Source organism: Perca fluviatilis, chromosome 8, assembly GCF_010015445.1.
Source record: "Perca fluviatilis chromosome 8, GENO_Pfluv_1.0, whole genome shotgun sequence".
In the NCBI taxonomy this organism is placed as follows: Eukaryota; Metazoa; Chordata; class Actinopteri; order Perciformes; family Percidae; genus Perca; species Perca fluviatilis.
In genome coordinates this window covers 4,642,732-4,668,174 of record NC_053119.1, presented here as the reverse complement: position 1 = coordinate 4,668,174, position 25,443 = coordinate 4,642,732, and the positions used below count along the sequence as shown (strand labels likewise).

The window sequence follows — 25,443 nt, the reverse complement described above, 5'->3', positions numbered from 1 at the left end:
GGAGACAACACAGGGGTCGTAAACGTCAAACAAACACTAGGGGGGACAGGCTGTGCACCAAAATACAACAAACCACTCCAGCCAATCACCGACAAGATGTTTGGGGGAGGGGTGTGGGGGTTAGTGACAGTTAGTCAGTTAGTTATGACCGTTACGGAAACATGGTGGGAGGGGTGAGCTTGCTCCGTTTTGTTTGGAATTTACTTGGAACGTCAACAGAAGCGATGTCATGCAGGAACTCATAGGGCACCTTTAAGAAGAGGTCTAAATCAGCCAGAACAACTGAAATCAGCTGTGTGTGTGTTCAGACTTCAGAGGCTTTAAATTTAACTGACAAACAAACACTAGGGGCACAGGCTGTGCACCCAAATACAACTAACCATTTTTTTATAAGATAATGTTTTTGGGTATTTTCAGCCTTTATTTTGATAGGACAGTAGAAGACATGAAAGGGGAGAGAGGGAGGAATGACATGCAGCAAAGGGCCGCAGGTCAGAGTCGAACCCACGGCCCACTGCGTCGAGGATTAAGCCTCTATATATGGGCGCACGCTCTACTAACTGAGCTATCCGGGCACCCCTATCAAACCATATTTAATAACAGATACAAAGATGTTATCATTTACTGTGGCTATGAACGTTTTCTCTGCATAATTTTTGGGGCTTTTCTTTGTTGCACTATTTTAGCGTTCTGTCCCTTCAACATTTTTGTCATTTTCACCGAGGTTGTTCCCCAGGTATCTTCCTCCTGAAGCTGCACAGACTCAGTCCTCGGAGTCCTGCAGAGTTTGGAAGCAAATAAGAGACGCGAGTGTTTAACCCTCCCGTTGACCCATTTTCAAAAGGTTTCTATATCAGAAATTTGGGTTTTCTTTCAAATTGTCCAAAAATAAATAAATATAATTAATACATTTATAAAAAATAATGTGGATGGTTTCCTACAACTTTCTTAACAAGTTAATTAAATAATCAGTTCACTACTTTCTTTGAATTTGGGTGTTTCAGTCAATTTTATAGCATCTGAAGAAAAAAACAATTGATAAAAGAACGTCAAAAAACTGACAAAAACATCGGGGGAAAAACCACATAAATAAAACGACTGCATTGTGATGCTTTAACCCATCAAATCTGACATTACAAAATAAAAGTGATGAAATGTGTATACCTGCTGCTGTTAGGTTGCCATCTGCTGCACACTGCCATTATGCTTGTACACATATTTTCCGAGCCTTCATGGTCTATGACTATCAGAACATCGGCCGCCTGATTTTCAAAGCAGGGGCAAAATGAGGCCTTCCGGGGCTTAGACATTAATCCTGAACCTTTATTCATGAGCTGTGGTCACAAAATCGCCCCAAATCATCACATACCCTTCACCATACCTAGAGATTAGCATGGTTTTATTTCAGTTAGCCTAATAGCTGGTTTGATTTGCATTGAGAGATGATTTTATGGAAAGTACCCCATGCCAATCTCTAGGTATGGTGAAGGGTATGTGATGATGTGGGGGGGGGCTATTTTAATTCCAAAGGCCAAGGGAACTTTATCAGGATGCATAGTATCCTGGATTCATGAAATAACTGGCCTTTCAAAATAAAAATGTCTGCTTCTATGGGAATTTAACAGGGGTGTACTGACTTATGCCCCCTGTATTTTAAAGAACATTTATTTACGATACATTATTCATTCACAAAGAATTCCTCTCTTTAGTCAACTTTAGTATGTGTGTGTAAACTTATGCAAGCCACTGTATGTTTGTACATTCTTTCCTTTGTATTTTTTTAATCTTTATTTTTGAATAGTTGTTCTTGTATTCTATCCTATTACACTGTATATCTTCTGTATGTGTGCTGTGCAGTGTTGTAATGTAACTAAGTACATTTACTCCAGTACTTTACTTGAGTCTTTTCTTTTCGTGCCACTTTCTACTTCTACTCCGTAACATTTCAGAGAGAAATATTGTACTTTTTACTCCACTACATTCATCTGTTACGGCTTTAGTTACTAGTTACTTTAGTTACTCCGCTACATTCATCTGTTACAGCTTTAGTTACTAGTTACTTTAGTTACTAGTTACTTTACACATTAAGATTTGTTGCACACAGAACACATGTAGTTTATAAAATCTGATGTTTGATTCTAAAGTAAACTAGCCGACAATATAACGGCTACAAGTCCAGCGGAAATGATTAGACCATTAAACACACAGCTGGTTGGATCCTTTACACTTTTGAAAATGGGAGGATTTTACTTTTATACTCTAACTCTGTTTTCCTGATGATACTTGCAGATATTTACTGAATTTAAAGGATCTGAAGACTTCTTCCACCAGTGTGTGCTGTGTTTTATATTTTGCTGCTGTAGCACTGACATTTCCCAATTTGGGTTCAATAAAGTCTATCCAATCCAATCTGTTGACTCAAAGATCTGCAGCGCCCTCGTGTGGTCGAACTGAAGAACTGCAGCTTCTTTCCTAAAATTACTCCTCCATGTTGGATTGCTGTTTAACATTAATCAAATATAGGCTAAATGCACTGCATAACCCAACAAACCCAGTACAGAATGTAACCAAGTAGCCTACATTTACTGAAGCGCTTTACTTTAGTAGGCTACAATTTTGAAATACTTTAGAGCAGTGGTCACCAACCTTTTTAAGCCCAAGACCATTGACCTCTGCCCTGGTGAAATGCAAGATCTACATATCAAATTATTTAGAGAAAAAGAATGCCAAAAACAGGAATTTTATTTATGCAAAATGTATTTGAACAACATGAAATACTTTGCTCCAACTTTCAATTCGATGCAATGAAAATAACTGGAACTGGAATATAAAACAAGCTATACTGTATCTTGCTCCAATAATTGAGTCATCATACCATCCATTTTAAGTTACATTTTTTTAAGTCATACAAATACAAAGAATAAATTGATGTTTTTCTAAAGGCCAGTGTGTAAATATGTATCTATATATTGTCTTAATGTTGTGCAGTTCTTAAAAACGTTTTTTTACCTTTACTAATTCACTAAAGGCTGACACATCAGGAACTTTACAGTCTTCAGTAGTTTTCCAAACCTTGAGGTTATTGTACAATATAACTGGCATATAAAACTAGCCATACTGTAGCTATCTTGCTCTGAGAATTGTGTTAATTACTCTAAAGTTTAGAGTAATGCTACTTTATATTTCTGCTCCACTACATCTCAGAGGGAAATGTTTTTTGACGTTACATGCATGTTTTATATTTTTATTTCACAATCAAAATCAAAGTTTTTTTTCTAAACTCAGTTTTACGAATGTCAGTTCAGAGGGGCAGTGTAGAGTGTAACTTACTTCTTGCAGCGTGTGCGTTAGTGCCATCCTGTGGTGATCAGAGGACGAGGCACTGAAGGACAACACAGTGTTGGAAATAACAGATTCACATTTTCAGTGTGATTTTTAGTTTTTAAAACCTTCTCTGTAAAATGTTTAACTCTTTCTAAATCAGGTCCCAACTTAAATCTTCACAGTTACCAGACTGATGTGAAACCAGCTCAGCGCTCAGAGGTTTCTGTCCGAACTCTACTCGGCTTTATAGACTTTGCACCTGCACAGGTGTTCACAATCAACAATCACACCCACGCACACACACACACACACACACACACACACACACACACACACACACACACACACACACACACACACACACACACACACACACACACACACACACACAGGTGTTCACAATCAACAATCACACACACGCATGCACGCACGCACACAAAGGTTTTCACAATTAACAATCAGACACACACGCGCACGCACGCACACACAAACACACACACACACACACTCTCTCTCTCACACACGCACACACACACACACACACACACACACACAGGTTTTCACAATCAACAATCAGACACACACGCACACGCACACACCCCAACACCCCGTGTTTCACAAGGTTCATGTAATAATCTTAATCTTTAAGGTTTCATTATTTTCTGTATTTATTTACATGTAAAACTAAAAACCGACTTTACTTGATCCACACACACACACACACAAACACACACACACACACACACACACACACACACACACACACACACACACACACACACACACACACACCCCAATGGATCTTCTAAAAAAATGTCTGTACATAACGTTTTATTAGAGTTACTTATTTCCAAATATATATTATTCCAAAACACTCGCTGCTTTCCTCGGGACCCGAACGCAGTATTTGTACATTTTAAACCTTAAAAAAAATACTACTAAAGCCCAGAAAAGTTCACCTCTCCTTTTTTATCCTAATTCAGAATCATTACTGTTTCACTAATGTAAGACATAGACCAATCAGTGGAGGGCATTTTAATTAAATAAAGATGGTTGTTGTAATTATGAATCGTCGATACGCTGACGACTACACCCTTAACTCTCCTGTTGTCCTCGGGTCAAATTGGACCAGTTTTCAAAGTTTCTTCATCAGAAATCTGGGTTTCCATCAATCACATTGCCCCAAAATAACACGGATGGTTCCATACAACGCTCTTCGCAAGTAAAATTAAGGATCAGTTCACCTTTTATTACATTTTGAGTGTTTAATTAAATTTTTATAGCATTTGAAAAAAAAGATTATAAATGGTTTCAAAAAAAGAATCCTGACTGAAATTTTGACATAAACCAGTCCGTGCTTATCCACTTGACATCCTCTGATCTTAACTATTGCTCAAAATAATTGATAATTTTAGCTTTTTTAACTCAAAAATTTGATATAATTTTAATATAAATGAGGTTTGTTAAACCATGAATTCCAAGAATAAATGTAAAACTATGGTGGTAATAAGTTGGTGTTAGTGGTGTACACATTTAGAAAAGTCCGTAGAAATATGGGCTATTTTACTGCATTAATATGAAGGAATATTTTGCTTGTTTTTCTGTATTTTGATTTTTAATGTCCATTAAAAAGGTACAGATGACATACTGTAAATCTGCTGAATTTTTCCGTTTTTGGATTAACAGAAATGTCCGTGAACTTAACGAAAAAAAAAAGATGCTGGTAATTTTCTGCCAGGACATTTTCTGTTTTTCTACGGATTTTTTCTTACAGTGTATATACTGGTGGTAGTAGGGGGGATGGGGAGGGAGGGAGGGGTGGGAGGGTCATTAAAAAAGGGACAAAAACGTTTAAAAAAAGCGTCAAAATCGCCAAAAAATTTGTTCATTTTCAATTTTGACCCGGGAGGACAATAGAGGGGTTAAACAAAAGGTTCAATTCAACTCTGCTGGTTAGAAAACAGTGTTGAACAAACGACTGTCTGAAAAATACGGAACTTTATTGATTTTCTGAATAACAACAGCTCTACAGACATGGCTTCTTGAAGTGTCACACTTTATTTACAAAAATACGAGAACCAAAACAGCTGAGGGCGAGGAAGCGTCAGTTTCTTTATTCCTACTGAGCAGCAGCTAAAGGCTCCTGGTTGCATGTGTCAGGACTTGGGTGGGTAGTTGCAAACACCTCAGCGTTACGGGCTTCTTCTGAGCGATGGCCTTCGCCACAGTGTGCGTTGTTTCGTCAGGCGTGTGTCCGAGAACATCGCAGTTTGGTTTCGGAGACCATCTACTTTCTGCGGCGAGCGGCGGCTCCCTTCTTGCTGCTGTAATACGAGAAAAACGAAACAAACAAAATGCAGAAACATGTCAGAAATCTGGCCTCTTTTACACAATTTGTAAAGATTTGTTCAACAAGGGACAGTTGGCGGCCGTGCAGGCTTTCAGTTTCACACAAATTCACACTTCAGGGTTCCATTATAAAACTGAACGTTTGTTTGTGAAATACTCAGCCAGTGTTGCCTTGAACATTTGAAGAAAAGTGCATCAAAAACAAACTTTTTTTCAGCAATTTAATGCAACACTTGCTGAGTAAATTACGCATAAATGTCATTTTGTAGGTGAAGTATTTCCTTTAAAGGCTGAGCAGTTTTCAAAGATTATAAAAGTGTTTTTTTCCCCTCAACACATACTAAGGTTTGTCTGGGTCAGGCAAGAGTTGAAATATGCGTGAAAATGCAGGTGGATGTCTTCAATCATCTTGTGCGCAGACGATTAGCATTTCTGCTAACATGTCGTCTGAAATCCCTTCAAAAAATATATTCTTTCAAAAAGGTGCCGAAAATAGACTCAGTTAAATAAATCTACAGGAGATGAACACTGTTCAGTTTGAGCGAAGGTTAAGTGTTTTAGTTTGTGAACCTAAATTACAGACGTTTGCCAACAGCAGCCTACACTTTAACTATAGTAAAAAAATTTTTTTACTATTGTACCCTCTTGTTGACAAAGATCAATACGATGGCTATGAATTCATTTATGTCTTGTTTACATGTTACAGTTGTTTCTGTTTCTGTTTTTATCTGATTGTGCAAAACCTCTGGGTAGCTAACGTAGCTAACTACTCATTCCAGAATCATTAGCATTTTCCTGCAACAGTCAATTTTAAAAGAAACGGAACAATTAATTTCATTTAATGGAACAAAATATAGCACACAAGGTGTGAACGGATGGAGATAATGTTCAAGTTATGGTTTAAAAAAAGTCTAGGTCACAAAATAATACAGTTTTAATTCTTGGAATACTTCTTTGTAATCATGAGAAAACAACTCTACCCTCAAACTTCTTAAGTTTTTTTTCAAATGGATTCGGAGCTACATGCAAAATGGCAAAAAAGGCTTAATTTCCGTTCAGACGAAAATTAATCACAAACTCATGCAGCACTTACCTGCACATACCGAGTCATTACGGAGTCCAACAGCCGCTAACGTAACGTGATTACCTTCACAGTTACTGTTGTAATGGCTCTCACACACAGAGAAGTAAAGATGTCTGTATGCAGATGACCCTGGCCTTTACGCTAAAAAAGGATGCTCCACTTTGGGTCATAACTGTACTTAATAATTGCCTTTTTCTTATTATATGATTGCTGTTGGTTTTTGTCTGAAAAATCAGGCAGCTTTCTTAACATTTTTTGGATAGGCTAGCCAGTGAGTTTCTGTCGTACACATTTTAGACCCTTTTTAGGGGGGCTCAAGCCAATTTTAACACTTTTGCAAGGCACTGTATCCGTGTCTCATTCTTATAGGGGCTGAGTCCCCCCTAAAGGTCTGATCCTAGAATTGCCCCTGGTCTTACATTATACTGACGATTACTTATCCATCCTTTTTCAGAAAACACCAGGGAACGATCCTCACATACCACAGACACTGGATGATACCAGTACAGTTATAATGGGATGAAATATCTGGTGTTATTGATGGAAACATGATGATTATGATGATAAATTACACACAAAATGTTTGGCACATTATGGAAGCAACACAGACACGAATAAATACGAAGCCCACCAGCTGTCATGTAGCAGGAAAAAAAGAAATCTGGGCACGGATTGCTAAATCAAGACGAGTTATTTTTTAAATCTTTGCTTGATTTTAGCAAACCAGTTGTTTTTTCTACCACATAATCATGGCGGGAACTCTGTGAAGAAGCAAAAAAGCAGCAGCTTTTTTTTTTTTTTTAATAACTAACCCATAGCCTACACAACAGATTAGCATTTAGTCAACAAACGTTTAGACAAAAAACACGATTAGCTAATGTTATGAAAAAAGATGCCAAAATATCAGATTTGGGGTTATTGAACGTAGCCTACATTAAATCTTGTGAAACAGGTTTATAGACTGAAGCTAAAAAAATTTAAAAGGATTAAACTGATAAATCTCTACTAAGCCACTGTTTTCTGCCATAAACTGCCATAAAGTGTCCTAAATGGTCGTGACAGTTTATGTTGGGCTAAGGGATGGGTTCACGCAGACATAAAAACAGTTGGAAATTAGTTTATTTTTTGGGATTACTGTGTCAGTGAACCCAGCGATGCCGTATACTTACTGCTTCTGTAACTCATCAATGCGGTTCCTGTACATTTGCACCTGAAAGACGACACAGCAGCAGCTTTAACACATTTACCTCAGAGTAGAAGGCTTCCCTCTGCTCCGTGGGGCGGACCGCTGCAGGCTGATGCATTGTGGGAAACCAAGACGGGGTCACGCACATGATCAGTGTTTTCCTCTGCATTCACTATCACAGGGTTCCCCCAGGGTTCAACAGATTAAATGTAAGACTTTCTAAGACTTAAATACCACCTAGGATGATAAAGCCTTCTATCGGAAAATCAGTTTGGATTCAATGCCTGAGAAAAGAAGTATTTACTGAGTATCGTTACCTGAATACTATAAAACACTTTAGTTGTGTGTTTTTTGAGTGTCTTTGTACTCTAATAAAATAAAATGAATAAAAGATTTGTCGCATTTAGAGCTCTTATGCTATGAAACTAAAAATATAGAATGAAGAAAATTTAAACGTTACCCACAGAACATATTTATGACATTACGGCATTTATTAAATCCTACAAAACAAGAAATTCAATACTTTTAAGGCCATATTTTAGAGTATTGAATTGAAGACTTTTTAAAAATACTTTTAGGATCTCCAATCTGGGACACATCTGATCATTGTTGCGTTTAAACTCCCGTTGTGGTTTCCCCTGGAAAAAAGAAACAGTTTAGAGAGACACGGCTTCAGCTCGTGCTCTGAAACCCAAGCAGGGTCCGACTTACCTGTTGGACCGCTCGCTCACACACCTGACCGGAAGCTCTGTGATGCTAAAAGTTAAAGCGATCGCGGAAGGCTTGTATCATGTGGAAGCGTCGACAGCTTTGTTGTCATTAGTTAGAATTCCTCATGGGGGCGACAGAAACTACGCACTATAGCTTTAAAGCAACACTAGAGAACTTTTCCCGCTTCGGTCCCCCCTACAGGTTGGAAGCGGAATTGTCCCATTACATTACATTTGCACGTTTGCCAGATTGGGTAGCAGATCTGTAATTCGAATGAGCTGAATCCTAAACTTTTTCCATAGCAGTTAACTCTTCAGTTCCCTGTGCTAGTTCTCTGTCTCCCTGGTGGCGTGCGGTCTCCTCTCTCGGTTCGTATCGACCTTTCCTTCATGCTAACATGCAGCGAGCATGAAGCCGGCGGGCAGAAACATCCCCGCGGCTCCGCTCTACTTACAATTTACTGAGCTCCTCCACTCTCTTACGCAGGGTTGTAACCTGTGGGAGGGAAATCAAAGAGCACATCGAGGGTTCAAAAAAACCCAAACCCAGAGGGGTCGCTCGACTTGATGCTCACCTCAGGGTCACCAGCATCATTAACAACAACAGCAACAACAAATAGCTACAGTTTGAGAGAATAGTGTGGATGTCTTTTATCCGTTAGATTAAAAATATGGATCAGAGTACATACCGAGGGCAAAGCTGTGGATAAATATGTTAATTATGTGCATTTAGGGCAGAGCAACGTTACAGTACAATACCTGATAGGGCTGCACGATATGTGGAAAATATGCAATAACGTTGTTGAATACATAAAAGATATTAAAGTGTACTCAGTTCTGCTGCTGCTTCACATTTTAAAATGCAGTTTTCTGCTGATATTTTCTTTCAACTAACACAAAATATCTTATTTTGAGAAGTATAAACATTATGTGTTTTTAAATTCAGCAAAAGAAGTCAAAGTTGTCAAATGTTAAATGTCTAAACATGAGCGGCAGCAGTACTGGAATCATTTCAAAAACAAAAAGCACTAAAACTGTCCAAATCAGAAACAATGATTACACAAATAAAAAATGACAAATTATGACCAGAAATTAAAACGCCAACTTTCTGTAACTAACGGTTTATCATTCTTCACAAAAACTGCATCTGCTTTATTTTGTGTGATGACCTTTTAATAAAAAGTCAATCAACCTTTTATATTCTTGGACAAGTGAGCAACTGCACCTAAATCATTTCCCTCAGGGGATCAATTAAGTATTCTGATAACTCACAATTCCCCCCCTTTACATTTCTGCTTTAATTAAAAACAAGCAAAACTACACCAATAGCTAATGAAAAGGTTTCTTTTCTGTGCAGTAAGTCGCGCCACAGTGACTGAAAGAAAAGGCTTTCTCACCTCATACTTCTGCCTCTTCAGTCTCTCCATGTGGTCGAACTTCTCCGACTCCAGCTGGCTCATCCATTCATGCAGCTCCTTGATCTTTTCCCTGCAGGAAACACAGCAACACGCCAACAAAGTCAGTCAAAGACATAAAATCCCTAGACTGGGTAAACCCAGCCCGATCTGCCACCGGTTTGATTTCTCCCTGCAGCTCAGGCTGGAAACCTGTATACGTTTCATCTATCCTGCTTCCGTTACAAATCTGCGGGGACCAATCACAAACTGGCTTATCCACCTGCCGCGCTATTGGCGCGTTTAACACGATGACCGATAGAGAAGCGACCGAGCAGCCCGTTGATGCCGCTGTCGCTGCTGTTTTAAAAGATTTCAAAGGCAAGTTTTCTCTGAAAACGGAATAGAAACCTGCTCTGGAACAATTCCTACAAAAGAAGGATGTGTTTGGCTTACTACCTTATTTACTAAAGCCTAATTTACCAGCTAGCCCCCGCTGGTACGTCACCCTGATCGTATGGTCTGATTGGTTGAAGGACTGTCCAATTGCGCCCAGAGTCATTTGAACTATGCCCGTTGATCACGCCTCTTGCGCAGTAGGAAATACAGAGCAGACTCCCCAGAACTAATGTTCAATCTTATAAGATTATATGTGTCCACTATAATCTATGAAACTGGAGACACCGGGCACGAGGGCAGCGCGTAGTTGTGCGTATGCTCCGCGGATACAGGAAACGACTTAATAATGACTGTAAATGAGCGTATTGGCAGTTTGATTTTGTGTTGAGAGTTTCTGTTTTTATTTCTTGTTTCCCTCACCTGCGTCCTCTGATAACAGCTGACAGAAGATTGACGTTAGACCTGGGCTGGGATATTATATCGATATCGTGATATGAGACTAGATATTGTCTTAGATTTTGGATATCTTAATATCGTAAGTGTTGTCTTTTCCTGGTTTTAAAGGCTGCATTACAGTAAAGTGATGTCATTTCCTGAACTTACCAGACTGTTGTAACTGTTCTATTATTCACCTTTACCCACTTAGTCATTATATCCACATTACTGATGATTATTTATCAAAAATCTCATTGTGTAAATATTTTGTGAAAGCACCGATAGTCAACACTACAATATCGTTGCGGTATCGATATCGAGGTATTTGGTCAAAAAATATCGTGATATTTGATATTCTCCATATCGCCCAGCCCTAACTGACGTTTCACAGCGCTGTGCCGGCTCCAAAAAACTGAAGAAACGACAACAATCCCAAAGCAAAAGCTCTCCGTCTCGCCTGTGACTCACACAACCCTACGCCGTGTGTGGCGCTGCAGGTGTAGCCGGTTAAAAGATATATTCCGCGGCACATACGCTCCGCTAACGGTCCGCACACGTTACGCGTTCAATGTAGCCAAAACGTTAGAGAGCAGAGAAGGTTAATGTCAGTTGTGGCTATTAATGATACAGCTACGGCCGGAAGTTAACTTCAAACTTTACAAGCCCTGTTTGTATTTGTATTTAAACAGATAATCTGCACGCGGCTAATTCAACGGTACTAGCTTCATTTTGCCGGCTCTTGTAACGTATAAGCTAAAGCAAACGGTTAAAATGATATTCCGTTAGAAAGGTAAGCAGTTCAACTTGAGTTTGACACAAAAAAAATAACAAGATCATTTATATATTGGTATTTAGACAGATATTCAGATAGAACGTTAGCCAAAAAGTGTCAGAGCACAGACAGTCCGTTAGCTTCAGTGTCCTGTCATGCTCTGAAAACGACGAGTTTTCTTTCCCCCCGACAAGAATAAAACGTGAGACGCTTGAGTCGTACTTGAGCTTGTCTTCGTTCAGATGGTCGATGTTGAGCTGCTTGCGTCTGGCGGCCAGGATCTTCTTCTTCTTCTCTCTCTCAGTCTCTTTCTTTCCTCCTCTCTTTGAGTCCGCCTGTTAAAGTAACACAAGTATTCACATCGTTATCACGAGGAAATGTCGTGAAATGCAACTAAGTACATTTACTCAAGTACTGAAGTATGATCTTAACATACTTGTATTTACGTATTTGCATTTTATATTTTATACTTTTGATTTAACTTCATTTAAATTTAAATTAGTTGAGATCCGATAAGGGGGGACTTTTTAAATTGGTACATTCATTACAGCAGTGGTTCTCAAGCTTGTTTCAATAATGTACAAGCCATGTACCCCCTAACCAGCGCAAATAATTTTTGGTGGAATAAAAAAAATTCTCTATAAAGAGGAACAATACAGCAATGTCAGTGATAGATTTACTAAACAGCCTTCTACCTCAAAAACATTTATATGCTGATGGAAAAAAGAAGACAAAAACCTTTTAAAAAACCCGACAAAACCTTGAAAAAAACGGAAGTATGGCAGGAATATGTTTAAAAAAACTTTGAAAAAAAACCACAGTAGAAAGAATGAAGGCAACACTAGGGCGACAAAAGTGACAAAAAATTCAAATAAGCGACAAACTTTCGAAAAAAGACACAAAAACTTTGAAAAGAGTGACAAGAATAGGTCTAAACGAGCAACACAACCTTCAAAAAAAGGTGACAAACTTCAAAAACAGCGACAAAAAAAAAGACCGTAGAAGTAACTACAGCCTTTGTAACTATTACACATTTTGTTAAATACCTCACGTACCCCCTGCAGTCCTCCAAAGTACCCCTAGGGGGACACGTACCCCCTGCAGTCCTCCAAAGTACCCCTAGTGGGACATGTACCCCCTGCAGTCCTCCAAAGTACCCCTAGGGGGACACGTACCCCCTGCAGTCCTCCAAAGTACCCCTAGGGGGACATGTACCCCCTGCAGTCCTCCAAAGTACCACTAGGGGGACACGTACCCCCTGCAGTCCCCCAGAGTACCCCTAGAGGGACACGTACCCCCTGCAGTCCTCCAGAGTACCTCTAGAGGGACACGTACCCCCTGCAGTCCCCCAGAGTACCCCTAGAGGGACACGTACTCCCCTGCAGTCCTCCAAAGTACCCCTAGGGGGACACGCACTCCCCTGCAGTCCCTCCAGAGTACCTCTAGAGGGACACGCACCCCCTGCAGTCCTCCATAAGTACCCCTAGGGGGACACGTACCCCCTGCAGTCCTCCAAAGTACCTCTAGAGGGACACGTACCCCCTGCAGTCCTCCAAAGTACCCCTAGGGGGACACGTACCCCCTGCAGTCCTCCAGAGTACCTCTAGAGGGACACGTACCCCCTGCAGTCCTCCAAAGTACCCCTAGGGGGACTTGTACCCCCTGCAGTCCTCCAAAGTACCTCTAGGGGGACACGTACCCCCTGCAGTCCTCCAAAGTACCTCTAGAGGGACACGTACCCCCTGCAGTCCTCCAAAGTACCCCTAGGGGGACTTGTACCCCCTGCAGTCCTCCAGAGTACCTCTAGAGGGACACGTACCCCCTGCAGTCCTCCAAAGTACCCCTAGGGGGACTTGTACCCCCTGCAGTCCTCCAAAGTACCTCTAGAGGGACACGTACCCCCTGCAGTCCTCCAAAGTACCTCTAGAGGGACACGTACCCCCTGCAGTCCTCCAAAGTACCCCTAGGGGGACACGTACCCCCATTTGAGAAACACTGCCTTATAGTGATGAAACCGGTCTGGCTCACCCCTTTATCCCAGAGAATTAAAGTGACTTTGCTCAGCTTTGTGAAACCAACTCAATATTGTGTGTGTGTGTGTGTGTGTGTGTGTGTGTGTGTGTGTGTGTGTGCGGACCTTCTGCAGGTGGCTGCTGTAGTTGGAGCCCATGCTGGAGAGAGCGGACTTCTTCTTTGCCTCCTCATCTGCCTTCTTGCTCTGGTCTCTCTCCTCCCTGATCCGCCTCTCCTCCTGGTTCACACAAAACCAAACAGAGTGAGGCCTCGCCGGTAACACAGGACACATTAAAGATGAATAATAAAAAATAATAAAAACTAAGTTGTAGAGAAATTGTACATGTGCTAAAGCAGATGCAAACTGAGACGCAAACTAAAGAATACAGTGAATAAACATTGAAAAATGAAAAGAGAATGTGGCATTTTTATTAAATAATATTTTAAAATGACAATTTTTCACTGCAAACTGAATCGTAAAACTCAAACTTTAGTGATTTGTTTTTTACATTTTTGATTTTGCTGACACACTGAAATGAGACATCAGATTTTAGAGTTGTATTTGAACGGTTAAAGAAGGATAAAGATGAAACCACGGACCTCACGTTTGGCCTGGCGCTCCTTCTCCTTCTCGGAGCGGATCCTCTGCTGCTCGGCCCTCTCGGCACGACGCTTCTCCTGCAGAGACATCATCACACACGTTATTCTGCACACTTTAACCCAACACACACACACACACACACACACACACACACACACACACACACACACACACACACACACACACACACACACACACACACATACACACACACACACACGATTTATACTTTATTTCTCTGGACTTTGCTTAATTTATTACATCTTTTTGGGGATAAAGGAGACCAATATAAATGCATTTTGGACAAAAAACGATAACTTAAAGTATGAAAGTACTCGCGATAGATGATTATTTCAAATTTTGACTCGATGGGAAGACCACACGAGGGTTAATCAGTCCCAAAACACACACACACACACACACACACACACACACACACACACACACACACACACACACACACACACACACACACACACACACACACACACACAGATAACAGGCACTTTAACCCAGATGGAATGTAACCCTAACCCTAACATAGGGCCTAATTTTAAGAAGAATCTTGGGTAGGCTATGTGGGGCCATTGGGCTGACCCCAGCTACATTAGCTTACCGACAGCTAACGTGTCCTCTCTGGTAGACAAAGGGTGCTACAATAATCCTGCTAGCACTTTGTTAGCGTTTCAGCCAGGGTTCAAAATTAGCACCATCTACCAGCCAAATGCTGGTGAAATATGCACGTGGCTCACTCACCAGCCCAAAAAAACAACAATGGTAATCTATTGAGTGGCTGGTAAAATATGAACATTCGTTAGCCATTTGGCTGGTGCACGAAAAAGTAAATTTTGCACCCTGGTTTCAGCCGTGGGTTGCATATCGTGGCGCCGAATGTTTTCCCCTTTCGGTGGGCGTGGCTTTCAGAGTATGACGCGTCACGCTCCGTCTCTAAGCCGTTCCACCGTTATCTGTGTGAAAGCTTTGACGGGGGGTTAGAAAAGTGTGATGTCACAGAGAGAGACTCACAATCCTCTCCTTGAGGGCGATCAGCTCCTCCTCCTCCTTCTTCCTGCACTCAAAGTGAGCATCGATCAGGCCCTGCAGCTCCATCAGGTCCTTGTTCTGACGTTTCTTCTGGATGTCCTGCAGGTCAGAGAGGAAAACCACCGTCAGACGGGCAGGAAAAACAGAGATCCTACGCGCTGGCACTTCCCCGCCCGCCCTGACATTCGCGCTATTACAGACGTAGCTCGTTTTTAAATCCAGACTTAAAACTTATTTAATTAGAATGGCTTTTGATAATAATGGCACTGTGACATTTTCCGTTTCTCCCTCCTGTTTATATGTAAACTTTTCTGATTTTACTATATTCTGTCTGACAAGAAAAAGTTGACTAGGGAGCTTTTGTAGTGAGAAAAAAAAAAAAGCTGGCAGCGTTTTTATTCCAAAAAAAGGAACCGAGATCATCTTTTGTTGCTATGACAACAGCTACTGCTACAGTATCCTAGATAGAGCGCTATGTGGAGCGGTGCTAACGTTAGATAAAACAAAGTGATGGAGCGAGAGAGAGAGAGAGAGAAACAGAGAGAGAGGTGCTAACGTTAGATAAAACAAAGTGGTGGAGTGAGCTAGAGAAAGAACAGAGAGAGAGAGAGAGAGAGAGAGAGAGAGAGAGAGGTGCAAACATTAGATAAAACAAAGTGAGTTCCCTGTACACTGAGCACTTGGTGATATCATCCATTGTCACGGAAACGACAGGTCTGGCTACTCCGCTTGTCATTGGTCGGCTGTCAAAAAAAAAGCCCTTGACGTTAGGGCGTTTGTTTTCAGAAAAGTTTAACTTTTTTCAACTTCAAAAAGACGCTCCGAGCTGCAGGAAAAGAAGTCGGAATGTGTGTTCTTGGTCACCTTGGATACCTGCTGGTTGCTGTAAAGAGCTATGTCTATATATATATATATATATATATATATATATATATATAAATGACTGGTAATTGACTGAATAATTAACTTTGGATCCACTTACATCAAAGTCCACTTTATCGCCATCGGGGATCTTGGGAGCGCTAGGCCTGCAGGAGAGAGAGTTTTCATCTTAAGTGCACCGATTATAATGTTCTTTAACTGCTTTTCTTTCCAGCCAAAACGTCTCGGACGCAAATATCTACAGAAATGATTTGAAGTCAAGAAAAAAAAAACGAGAAGGAAACTTACTTGAACTTTGGCTTCTCCTCTGCAGGTTAGAGAATGAAGAGGGGACAAGTACATGTCATGGGGTTAGAACCGAGGCAGATTATTATTTTCTCAGGCATTACATGGATTAAACTGCATGGTCTTGGCTCTATATATATATATATATATATATATATATATATATATATATATATATATATATATATATATATTAGATTAAGATAAAAAAAATTGTAGCCTCAGTGTTTTAAGTTAGGGTTAGAAGTTGAACAGCAAGGTAAGGACAAACACATGAAAACTTCACATGTCAAAAAATAACCCAGAACCAAACAGTTTTTAACATTATGAAGTTTTGGGAATATCAGAGAACCATCTTGCTGTGAGTGACACACTGTGTGTTGTATTATTACAAAAAAAATATCTTATCTTAAAAAAAAGTCGCTTAAAGTTGTGACTTTTGAACCGTACCAACAATGTGTGTCATGTTTTTTTTTTTTTTGGCTTGACCCCAAAATCATTTTTAACACAAGCAAGACAAAATCATTCCCCCCCCCCCCCATTTCTCCGTAGTCTTTGCACCCAGATTCGGGCGGCTCCATGCCATGCAGACGACGAGTGGCATAGCACGAGTCGGGTCGCTGCGCAGTAAAAGCACGTGTTAGCGTCTCATATTCTTTCACCCTTTTTCTCCACTAGCAGTTTACAATTTTTTTCCTCTCTCATAAAACTCTTATAAGCTTTTACAATTGTGTGTTTTTTGTTGCTGTTTGAATTTCAATTTCAATCTCTCAGTGCCAATTGGGCAGGCGTTCCCCGAGTACAGACGTCAGACCTGGACACTGGGTGTCCTTCCAAAACCAGAATGACAGATATCAGATTTGGTCACAAGTTTCTTTTAAAAGAAAATCAACATACCTTCCTCTTCATAGGCCTCTGCATGCAGCAAGCATCCCAATCAAAAAGCAGAATAGACAACACGGTTAGCGAGCGCTCGGAGAGCAGCAGAGCATCAGCTAAACACAAGGCTATGGCAGACATTAAACTCAGGAATTTGTAACCACCGTAAAAGTCTCAAATAATAGCTGTAGAGTCCAAAATGAACGGCTGGCACAAACAAATAAAGGCAAGTTGTTTAAAGTGTGCATTTTTCACGCCACTAATTCCATCCGTACAACAGTCACGTAAAACCACACATAAAGTCTCGCTATGTTGAAGCCACGGTGTCCACCGTCAAACAGCTAAACATTTAACATGTATCCCTGCCGTACATTCACATGCCGTTTTGAGAAATATCAAAGTAAAGTTGGAAAGTCGGGGTAGATTTATAGGTGGACATGTATGATGCAGGATATTTTTTAACTTCATCAGCATGGCAGAGAAGTTACAGCTTAGTTAAGTTTAGGTTTGGCATTGAGTCATACATTTTGTGGGATTAAATCAAACACACGAATGTAATTTTCTAACAAAATAGCGTGTGAATGCAACACAGACTTTCCCACCGGCATGTGAACATAACATAAGATGGTGTAACAGTGGTAAATTTAGAAAAAGATGAAATCTGAGATCTTTTTCTCTTCTTTTTATTTGATTAACGTGTTTATTTTCATGCATAAAATAAGCAGCTGGAGATATTACATGTATTTAATTTGATAAATGATGAAAAAGCGAGCATGTACTCCAAATACAAGCACTTAGAGTACATGTGGTACAGTAGTATCAGCTGTGTTAGACTGATTAAAGAGGCCAAAGTAAGTTACGTTTGCCAGGAAGCTAAAGTTTTGTCAATTTAGATTTTTATTTTTTTCCGGAAGTTGTGAATCTTTAATTCCCAGAATGGGTAAAAAATATACACTTTCGGTTTGTAAAAGGATTTTATACTAGAGGATGCAGTATTCTACTGTACATCTGCGATATATATACTTGTGCTTTATGCCAACGTGTTAGCACAAACAGATGTACAAAATGTACAAATCTTTACTGTCCACTTTAAGTTGTCGATGCCAATTTAACTCAGAATGAACTCGCTAAGAACATTAACTAGCCTACTTAATGAATGACTGAAGGAATGAATGCACTTTTACTTTTTTCTGCATTTTGAGAACAGGAAGCTAACGCTACAAAAGTTGAAAGCTAACGTAGATACGAAGCAGGACTTTATATACTTTATATAAGCCTTAAACATTAGCTTCAGTGCACAAATATCTTCCATATATTAGTCATACGCTAACTGTAAAATGCTTTGGGTATGATACTTTCAACATGTTTATATTTAAATAGAAAAAGTCATCACAGCCCAACCTGCGCCCCTTTGAGCGCGGCTGTGTTTGACTTTGTCCAGAGGTGAAAGGAAGGCAACATTAGCGTTAGCATTAGCAGACATGGTGAGCATGTGTGCGGACCAGGATGAAGAGGCAAAGTCGAAAAAATATGTACTGTAGTGAAAAGGGAAAGACAAAATTTTTTTTTGATCACCGTTTGAATTGAGCCATGGATTACTACACTAATGATGTTCGCCAATTCAAAAGATAAGTTTGCAAGTGACGAAAGTCTCAGTTTGTGGTAAAACTGTTGCAGTATATAAGACACACTTCAAAGTCTCTAAGTGACGTCTCTCTGAAGCTACGATGACTGTGTGCTTTTTGTACCGGGATGTCACGTTACTCACACGACAGCAGAGGATCTTGCTAGTTCTCTCTCTTCCTGGCGGATAAAAATTGGCTTGATAAAACACATCAGGTAAGATAACGTTACATGTTTTGTGGAACAGAGCTAAGCTGAGCGGTTACACTCAAAACTAAGCGGTACTACGACAAACCTACGACAAACTGAAGCTTTCTTCAGTTGCAAAATAATCGTTTAAAAGAAGAGCGTTGTATATGTAATTCATGGCTGTTGTGAATAATGTTACATTCCACATTCTGTTCTGTTAAAAGTCTGAAGAAAGTCGTTCCCATCCATTTTGTTTGTATCCTAAATTGCAACACTGTTTTCCTATCTGTGTGAACAAACCTTGGGACAATGCTTCTGCCCATCCTGAGTCTCTTATCTTACCATGCGACATCTAAATGAATGGAGCAATTGTTAAAAAAAAAAATACAGGTTATATGGAACAGAGCTAAGCTAGCTAGCGAGCAAGATGAGAGATGTAGTTCACTGAGCAGTTTCGCACTAAAGTAATTACTACGACTACAAACTGAGACTTTCTTCAGTTGCAAAATTATCTTATAAACTGGCGAAAATCATACGCGCAATTCATGGCTCAATTCAAATGGGATAAAAAAAAAAATGAATTAGTCTCTCCCTGTTCACTACCGTACATATGATTTTCTGCTTTAAGGTCCCATGGGGTCCAAAGGAAGGGGAGGGACTTTGCCTCTCTATGAACGTTAGTGGGGTCTGTCTGGCTGGCTGCAGCCTTTGGAGCGCACCTGACGCCTGGGAAAGGATGATAGAATAGCCCCTTCCCCCCTCCATAGCACATACCTTCAGGCTCAGCCTCTGGCTCTGGTTCTGGTTCTGGCTCTACCACTGGTTCTGGTTCTGGCTCTGGCTCTGGTTCTGGCTCTGGCTCAGGGGCCGCCTCTGGCTCAGGGGCCGCCTCAGGGGCCACCTCTACTTCCTCTACTACCTCCTCTTCTACAGCTACACAACATGCAGCGAGTCACCAGGGGAGAGGAAGGGCGGTGAGAGGGTTAATGGAAGCAAGAGAAATGGAGGGGAAAAGGAGGACAGAGGTTGTCGGGAGGGGGTGAGTAGATGAGAAGAAGGGAGGGGGATATGTGAGCTATGAGGAGGTTCATTCATTGCGGGGCAGTTTGGGGGAACTGCCACCGGACGGCGCTAAAGCACGTGAGACAGCAAGCAATTACAGAAGGGAAAAGGTCAGTCATTGATGGATGAAATGTGAAATATTCCTGAAGATATTTGCGCTGAAACTCGCTGTGGTCGAAGACAAAAAAAGAGGCAAATTCTATCCTGACGCAGTCGTCCTTTCTTGTGTCTTTTCATTTAAATCTCGAGAGGCGTTAGTGTTAACCAGCATGCCACAAAGAAAAAAAGATCATGTGAAAGTAGGATACACACGTTTTAATAAAGAATGGAAAATGGCTGACAAATTAGTATGAATGGCATTAGATTTATCATCTGCAGGCTACGTCTTACCATCGTATTCTTCACGTCCGTCCGAGAAAGAAAGGAGCAGAAGAACATTTAAAAAAAAAGATCCCGTTTGTACCCAGTTTTGACACAATATGAATTCAAAATGTGGGTACACTGGGGATCCATGCTAAGCAAACACAACACAGTCCTCCTGGGCTGATCGGCGATCACAGACGAGACATAAAAGTGGCTTCAAACTTTAATCTGAAAGGCTGCTCAGTTTAGGAGGACTGTACAGTTGCATATGGTCATGCAGAGCAGAATATGTTGCCAACAGGTCAGTGCAGTTTATCAGATTTTATCGTTTAGATTTTAATCTCATACAACATATTTGACACTGTCCTGATGCCAGCATTGGTGCCTGCAACAGCGGGACGATAATATGTGAGCAGATCTTCAAAGAGCATCGAAGAGAGTGTTTTATTGCACAACTTGAATCTGGAGGAGTCAAGCCAAACCTGTAAACATACGGATTTCTTTTTTGTTTCCAGTGCAAATAACTCTACAGGGGATGGAAATCCAGTTAGGCAAGATTCAGAGATAACACTGGGATTTAGCATGGAACTCCGGACTGTACCTGGACCTATCGTTTGAGGGGGGGGGGATTGAGGGGGAAAATAGAGCTACTTACCCTCGACCTGATCGCTGCAAGACAGAAGGCAAAGAAACTCAGATTTAGACTTAAATTTAATCACCTAAATAATACCGTGTAAACCCATGCTTGAGTATGGATACACAGAGTAGTTTGACGAAATAATCTGAACTCAAAGTAGGGCTGCTCCATCATGGAAGATATAATCACAGTTATTTTGGTCAATATTGAAATCACATTTATTTAACACGAATACTCATTGACTTATGGAAAGATGTTTCATTTATTGAAGTTAAACAACACCTTGAACTGTTAATACTTCACCGGTTAGAACTGTTAGAAGTCCCCTTAAAATAAACTGTAGGGCCAGGATGATATGCTTTTGACCCGATTCAATTCTTTCCCGAAACGTGGGCGCCGATGTGATTTGTGTCGCGATTTTCATTCATTGCGATTCTAGAAGTATTCCGATTCGATAGCATTAAGTATCGCGATATTTTTAAACTTCTTTAACAAAAAAACAGAAGTCCAATAAAACACTGATAGAGACAATATATCATGAGACATTTGCGCGTGTCATTGAGAACAAGAGACAAAATAAGAGTTTACCTGCAAAATGTAACATGCAAAATATTTGTTTACATTACGTTGTCTTTGTGATCCGAGCGGTGCACGACGCCAGGGTTAGCGCAGCGCATAGTCGGGCGCCACCGCAGACAGGAAATCAATGGACTGGCCGGCGCAAAGCGGTTTTGCCGCCTATCATGTGATCGCATGATAGCCCTAACTCAAGGTCTGCTTTGCATCTTTTTCCAGAACGTTTAACTGCAAACAGATGCTGTTGAACTGAATTCTCTCTGACGAACAAAAAAGCCAGTAGCTGGACCTTGATTTGGGATTATTTTGTCAGACTCCTCAACAGACGGCTGAAATTTGTGAATGAAAATGTGAATGGGACTTACACTTCCTCGGTGTCAGACATGGTGACAGTGGACTTTACAACCTGGAGGAGAGGAAAAAAAGAGAAGAAGAGAGGAAGTTAAAGTCTGTCTGCGAGGAGCGACTGAGCAGCCTGCTGCGTTTGTATTTATAGCTCGGGATTAAGTTACAGACGTCTTAAATATCTGCTGCCGACCCCACCCTGACCAAACCGCACCCTGCTGCCCTGCACATATTTCACCCCCACCTTCAAAAAAATGTTAATGTAGATTCATTGCGAAAACACTTTGCTGCTCATTATTTGAAATGTTTTACGAGGAAGTTGCATTCGAAAGCTTAAAAAAATGTGTCAGATCAGAGTGGGTTTATAATTTGTCTAATGTAATTAAATTAAAAAGTATTTGGGCTGAAATTCGAGCCTCAGTTCTGAATCTGCTTCTCTGATGATAAGTGAGAAGGGAGCCAAACTTAAATGTATGCCAACAGCCCCGTTTGTGAGACACGAACGTTTAAAAAAGAATCCTCTCGGACGGGAGGGGTGAGAGTCGACCTCCTGCCCTTTCCCATCACTCGAAGGCGTTAAAGACTTTTTTTTTTATCTTTAGAAACACTCACATCAGCTTCTGGCAAATTCTGTCACATCTATAATCATTCTCAGCTCATGCTGCGTTTAACAATTTTAAATTTTTGTTATTGTTGATTAATCTGTCGATTATTTTCTCAATTAATCAATTAGTTTTTGGGTCTATAAAATGTCAGAAAATGGTGAAAAATGTGGATCAATGTTTCCCAAAAGCTCAAGATGACGTCCTCAAATGTCTCATTTTATCCCCAACTCAAAGATATTCAAATTACTGTCACATATTCACATTTAACAAGCTGCCTACAGAGAATTATTACTACTTTTTATACCCACTTAATGTATTATCGGATAGTTTTATCTATAACTATCAAATTTTATAAACTGATCATGTGTTTTATCGGTAAAACTCTTTATCGGAAAAGTAACTAAAGCTGTCAGACAGAAGTAGTGGAGTACAAAAGTAACAATATTTCCCTCTGCGAGGAAGTATAAAGAAGCAAAAAAGTGTAAATACTCAAGTAAAAGTACCTCCAAATTGTGTCAATTTAAGAAGCTGGAAATCAGAGAATTCTTACTTTTTTTTTAAAATAAAAAATGCTTCAAACGGGTTAATCGATTATCAAAATAGTTGAAACCGATTCATGTAATAGTTGACAACTAATCGATTTAATCTTTGCAGCTCTCTTCTGTTCAGAAAACTTCTGCAAAGAAGAACACACGAAATGACCCGAATGCGATCATAATTTAATCTATCAGGGATTAGATGGCGCATTAGTTTTGCCCGTTTGTCTCATTAGCGTGCGGCCACCATAAATGCGTCCCGACACCACAACTATTTCCATCTGACAGCTGCGCAGGCCCAGGATCCGGTTTCAGGGGACCCGATGCTGAAGATTGGGTTCCTTCCCCTGGAACACTAATTCCACTCTCATCTCCTTATGTGGCCGTCTGGCTCTCACATGGTTCCTTCAATCATCTTCCTGAGGCTCCCTGCTGACGGTGAACACTTTGCTCAGGAATTAAAATAAACCCTTAAAAGGCAGCCGGGAAGGTTAAAGGGCTAATGCTAAAGGCTTCCTTCTATGTGCTCTTTGAATCTTGTAAATTCCAAACTTAAATTTGTGTTTACACCGTGATGTTATATTGGTACACAGGAAAGCAAAAAAAAAAAAATGAACGATCTTCTTGGCTCCTGTTCAACATGTTAAAGCGTTTATCCTCGAGCTATGTGCGCTTTAATGTACACACACGCCACGCCCAATTTACAGCTTCCCTAATGGACATACATATATTAAACCTTTAAGCCAAGAAAACCTGCAATCCCCCAAACAAAGTTACAGAAACAGTTGCCGCTGTTCTCATGATGTTGCATAACTCGTTGGCATCACCATCTTCTGTCTTCCTGAAGCGGAAAGCTGCTTTCAAAGGCTCTAAGCCATCTGTAAATCCTTCAGGTATGATATGAACCTCCGCTGGGACGCTGGACTCGGACCAACAAAAACAAAACCCGGCACAGAAACAACAACAAAGTCCTTTAGGGTAAGATGTCCTGCAAGAACGTCAGAACCTTTTAAAACCTCCAATGAATGAATATTTTTACACATCAGCTCAATTTTTGACATATTGCAAACTCTAAAAGAGACAAATTTGGGTAGATAGTAGATACCAATCAAAAGGTGTTGGAAAAACCCTACTGCCTGATTACAAACTCCCAAAACAAAAAGCCAAATTTCTCATTTTGGAAATACAAAGATACCTCAAGGTGTCTAAAACCCCCACTGCTTGATTTTAAACTCCAACAAAAGAGAGTCAAATTTCTTACTTTGGAGATACAGCGATATCACAAGGTGTCTTATCAGCGTCTCAGGCGCACAGCTGCGATCGAACGTCAAACCCCAACACGGAAACTAGATTTCAACACAAAAGCGTGGCTCTCCGGGCGTCAAAGGGAGGCCTGTCCCTGTCTCGGTCGCACCCCTGACCCTGGCAGCAGCCTCTACTAATCGTGGCAGTGATAGCAACACGCGGACTCAGCTGTCCTCACTTTGGGTGATGCTTTTTTTTGGGGGGGTTGGGGGACGTTGCACTTGAGCTTCCTCTCTTAACACTCACACACTCCCTTCCCCTCTGTCTTACCTCAAAGAAAAGCTGAAAGAAGCGAGCTCCCCGCTGGCCGAGACTGGCTGTAAGGTTCTGCAAACTTACCGCGCTGATTATGTCCTTCTGTTATAGTGACACACGATCCGCTCGGCCTCGCCATTGGCCGAGGGAGTCGGCCTGGAGGCGAGGCCGGGTGCCTGCGCGGGGGCAGGGTCCGTGACACGGGTCCCCCTCCTCCCACCGCTGGCACTCAATAAGGAGATGGAAGGGGTCGAATGCTAAAGGTGGGAGGCTCAAGTTTGGAGAAAAGGGGGCAGCCAAGACGCTGGCCCCCCCCAAGGGTTGCTATTCTGGGGCGGCTGCATTAGGCAAGCAAATTTCATCTGAGACCGAGAGGAGGCAGGTGGTGATCCTGAAGCTCTTAAAGAAGTCTGGGACACAAAAACACAAACGTACAGTCAAAGAAGGACCTGAAAAATGTGTCTATCCAAGCTCGCGCTGCACAATATATTGTCGTGATAACAACTGGCGCAGTAAACACATCGCGAAAGGCTGCGACGTATCGTGAAACACTCGACACACACTTAAGTTTGTTGAAAGAAAATATTGGT

At 40.9% G+C, this 25,443-nt stretch overlaps 1 protein-coding gene across 9 annotated transcripts; it reads right to left on the bottom strand.

The window, feature by feature from the left end:
• Window positions 1-5,307: 5,307 nt before the first annotated feature.
• tnnt3a (troponin T type 3a (skeletal, fast)) lies at window positions 5,308-25,014 on the bottom strand. Of its 9 annotated transcripts, XM_039809103.1 has the most exons (15): window positions 24,869-25,013; window positions 22,173-22,213; window positions 21,250-21,263; window positions 20,622-20,630; window positions 19,944-20,102; window positions 17,376-17,393; window positions 16,482-16,500; window positions 16,294-16,339; window positions 15,294-15,410; window positions 14,267-14,344; window positions 13,791-13,904; window positions 11,876-11,988; window positions 10,051-10,141; window positions 9,109-9,149; window positions 5,363-5,648 (listed from the first exon to the last, which is right to left on the bottom strand). In XM_039809103.1, the coding sequence occupies exons 2-15, from the start codon at window positions 22,190-22,192 to the stop codon at window positions 5,612-5,614; spliced, it is 876 nt and encodes a 291-aa protein (XP_039665037.1). In that variant the 5' UTR covers window positions 22,193-22,213; window positions 24,869-25,013; the 3' UTR covers window positions 5,363-5,611. The 9 variants fall into 9 exon arrangements, with proteins under 9 accessions (XP_039665039.1, XP_039665037.1, XP_039665038.1 ...); XM_039809105.1 differs by lacking the exons at window positions 9,109-9,149; window positions 17,376-17,393 and adding an exon at window positions 7,927-7,967 and having other exon boundaries at window positions 5,308-5,648; window positions 24,869-25,014; XM_039809104.1 differs by lacking the exon at window positions 20,622-20,630.
• Between the last annotated feature and the right edge of the window lie 429 nt (window positions 25,015-25,443).

Coding starts and splice junctions, on each gene's coding strand:
- tnnt3a (XM_039809103.1), bottom strand. CDS start 22,192: ATGTCTGACACCGAGGAAGT. Junction 15,411..16,293: donor GCGATAAAGTGGACTTTGAT/GTAAGTGGATCC, acceptor TCTGACCTGCAG/GACATCCAGAAGAAACGTCA. Junction 10,142..11,875: donor CTGAACGAAGACAAGCTCAA/GTACGACTCAAG, acceptor TGTTTCCTGCAG/GGAAAAGATCAAGGAGCTGC.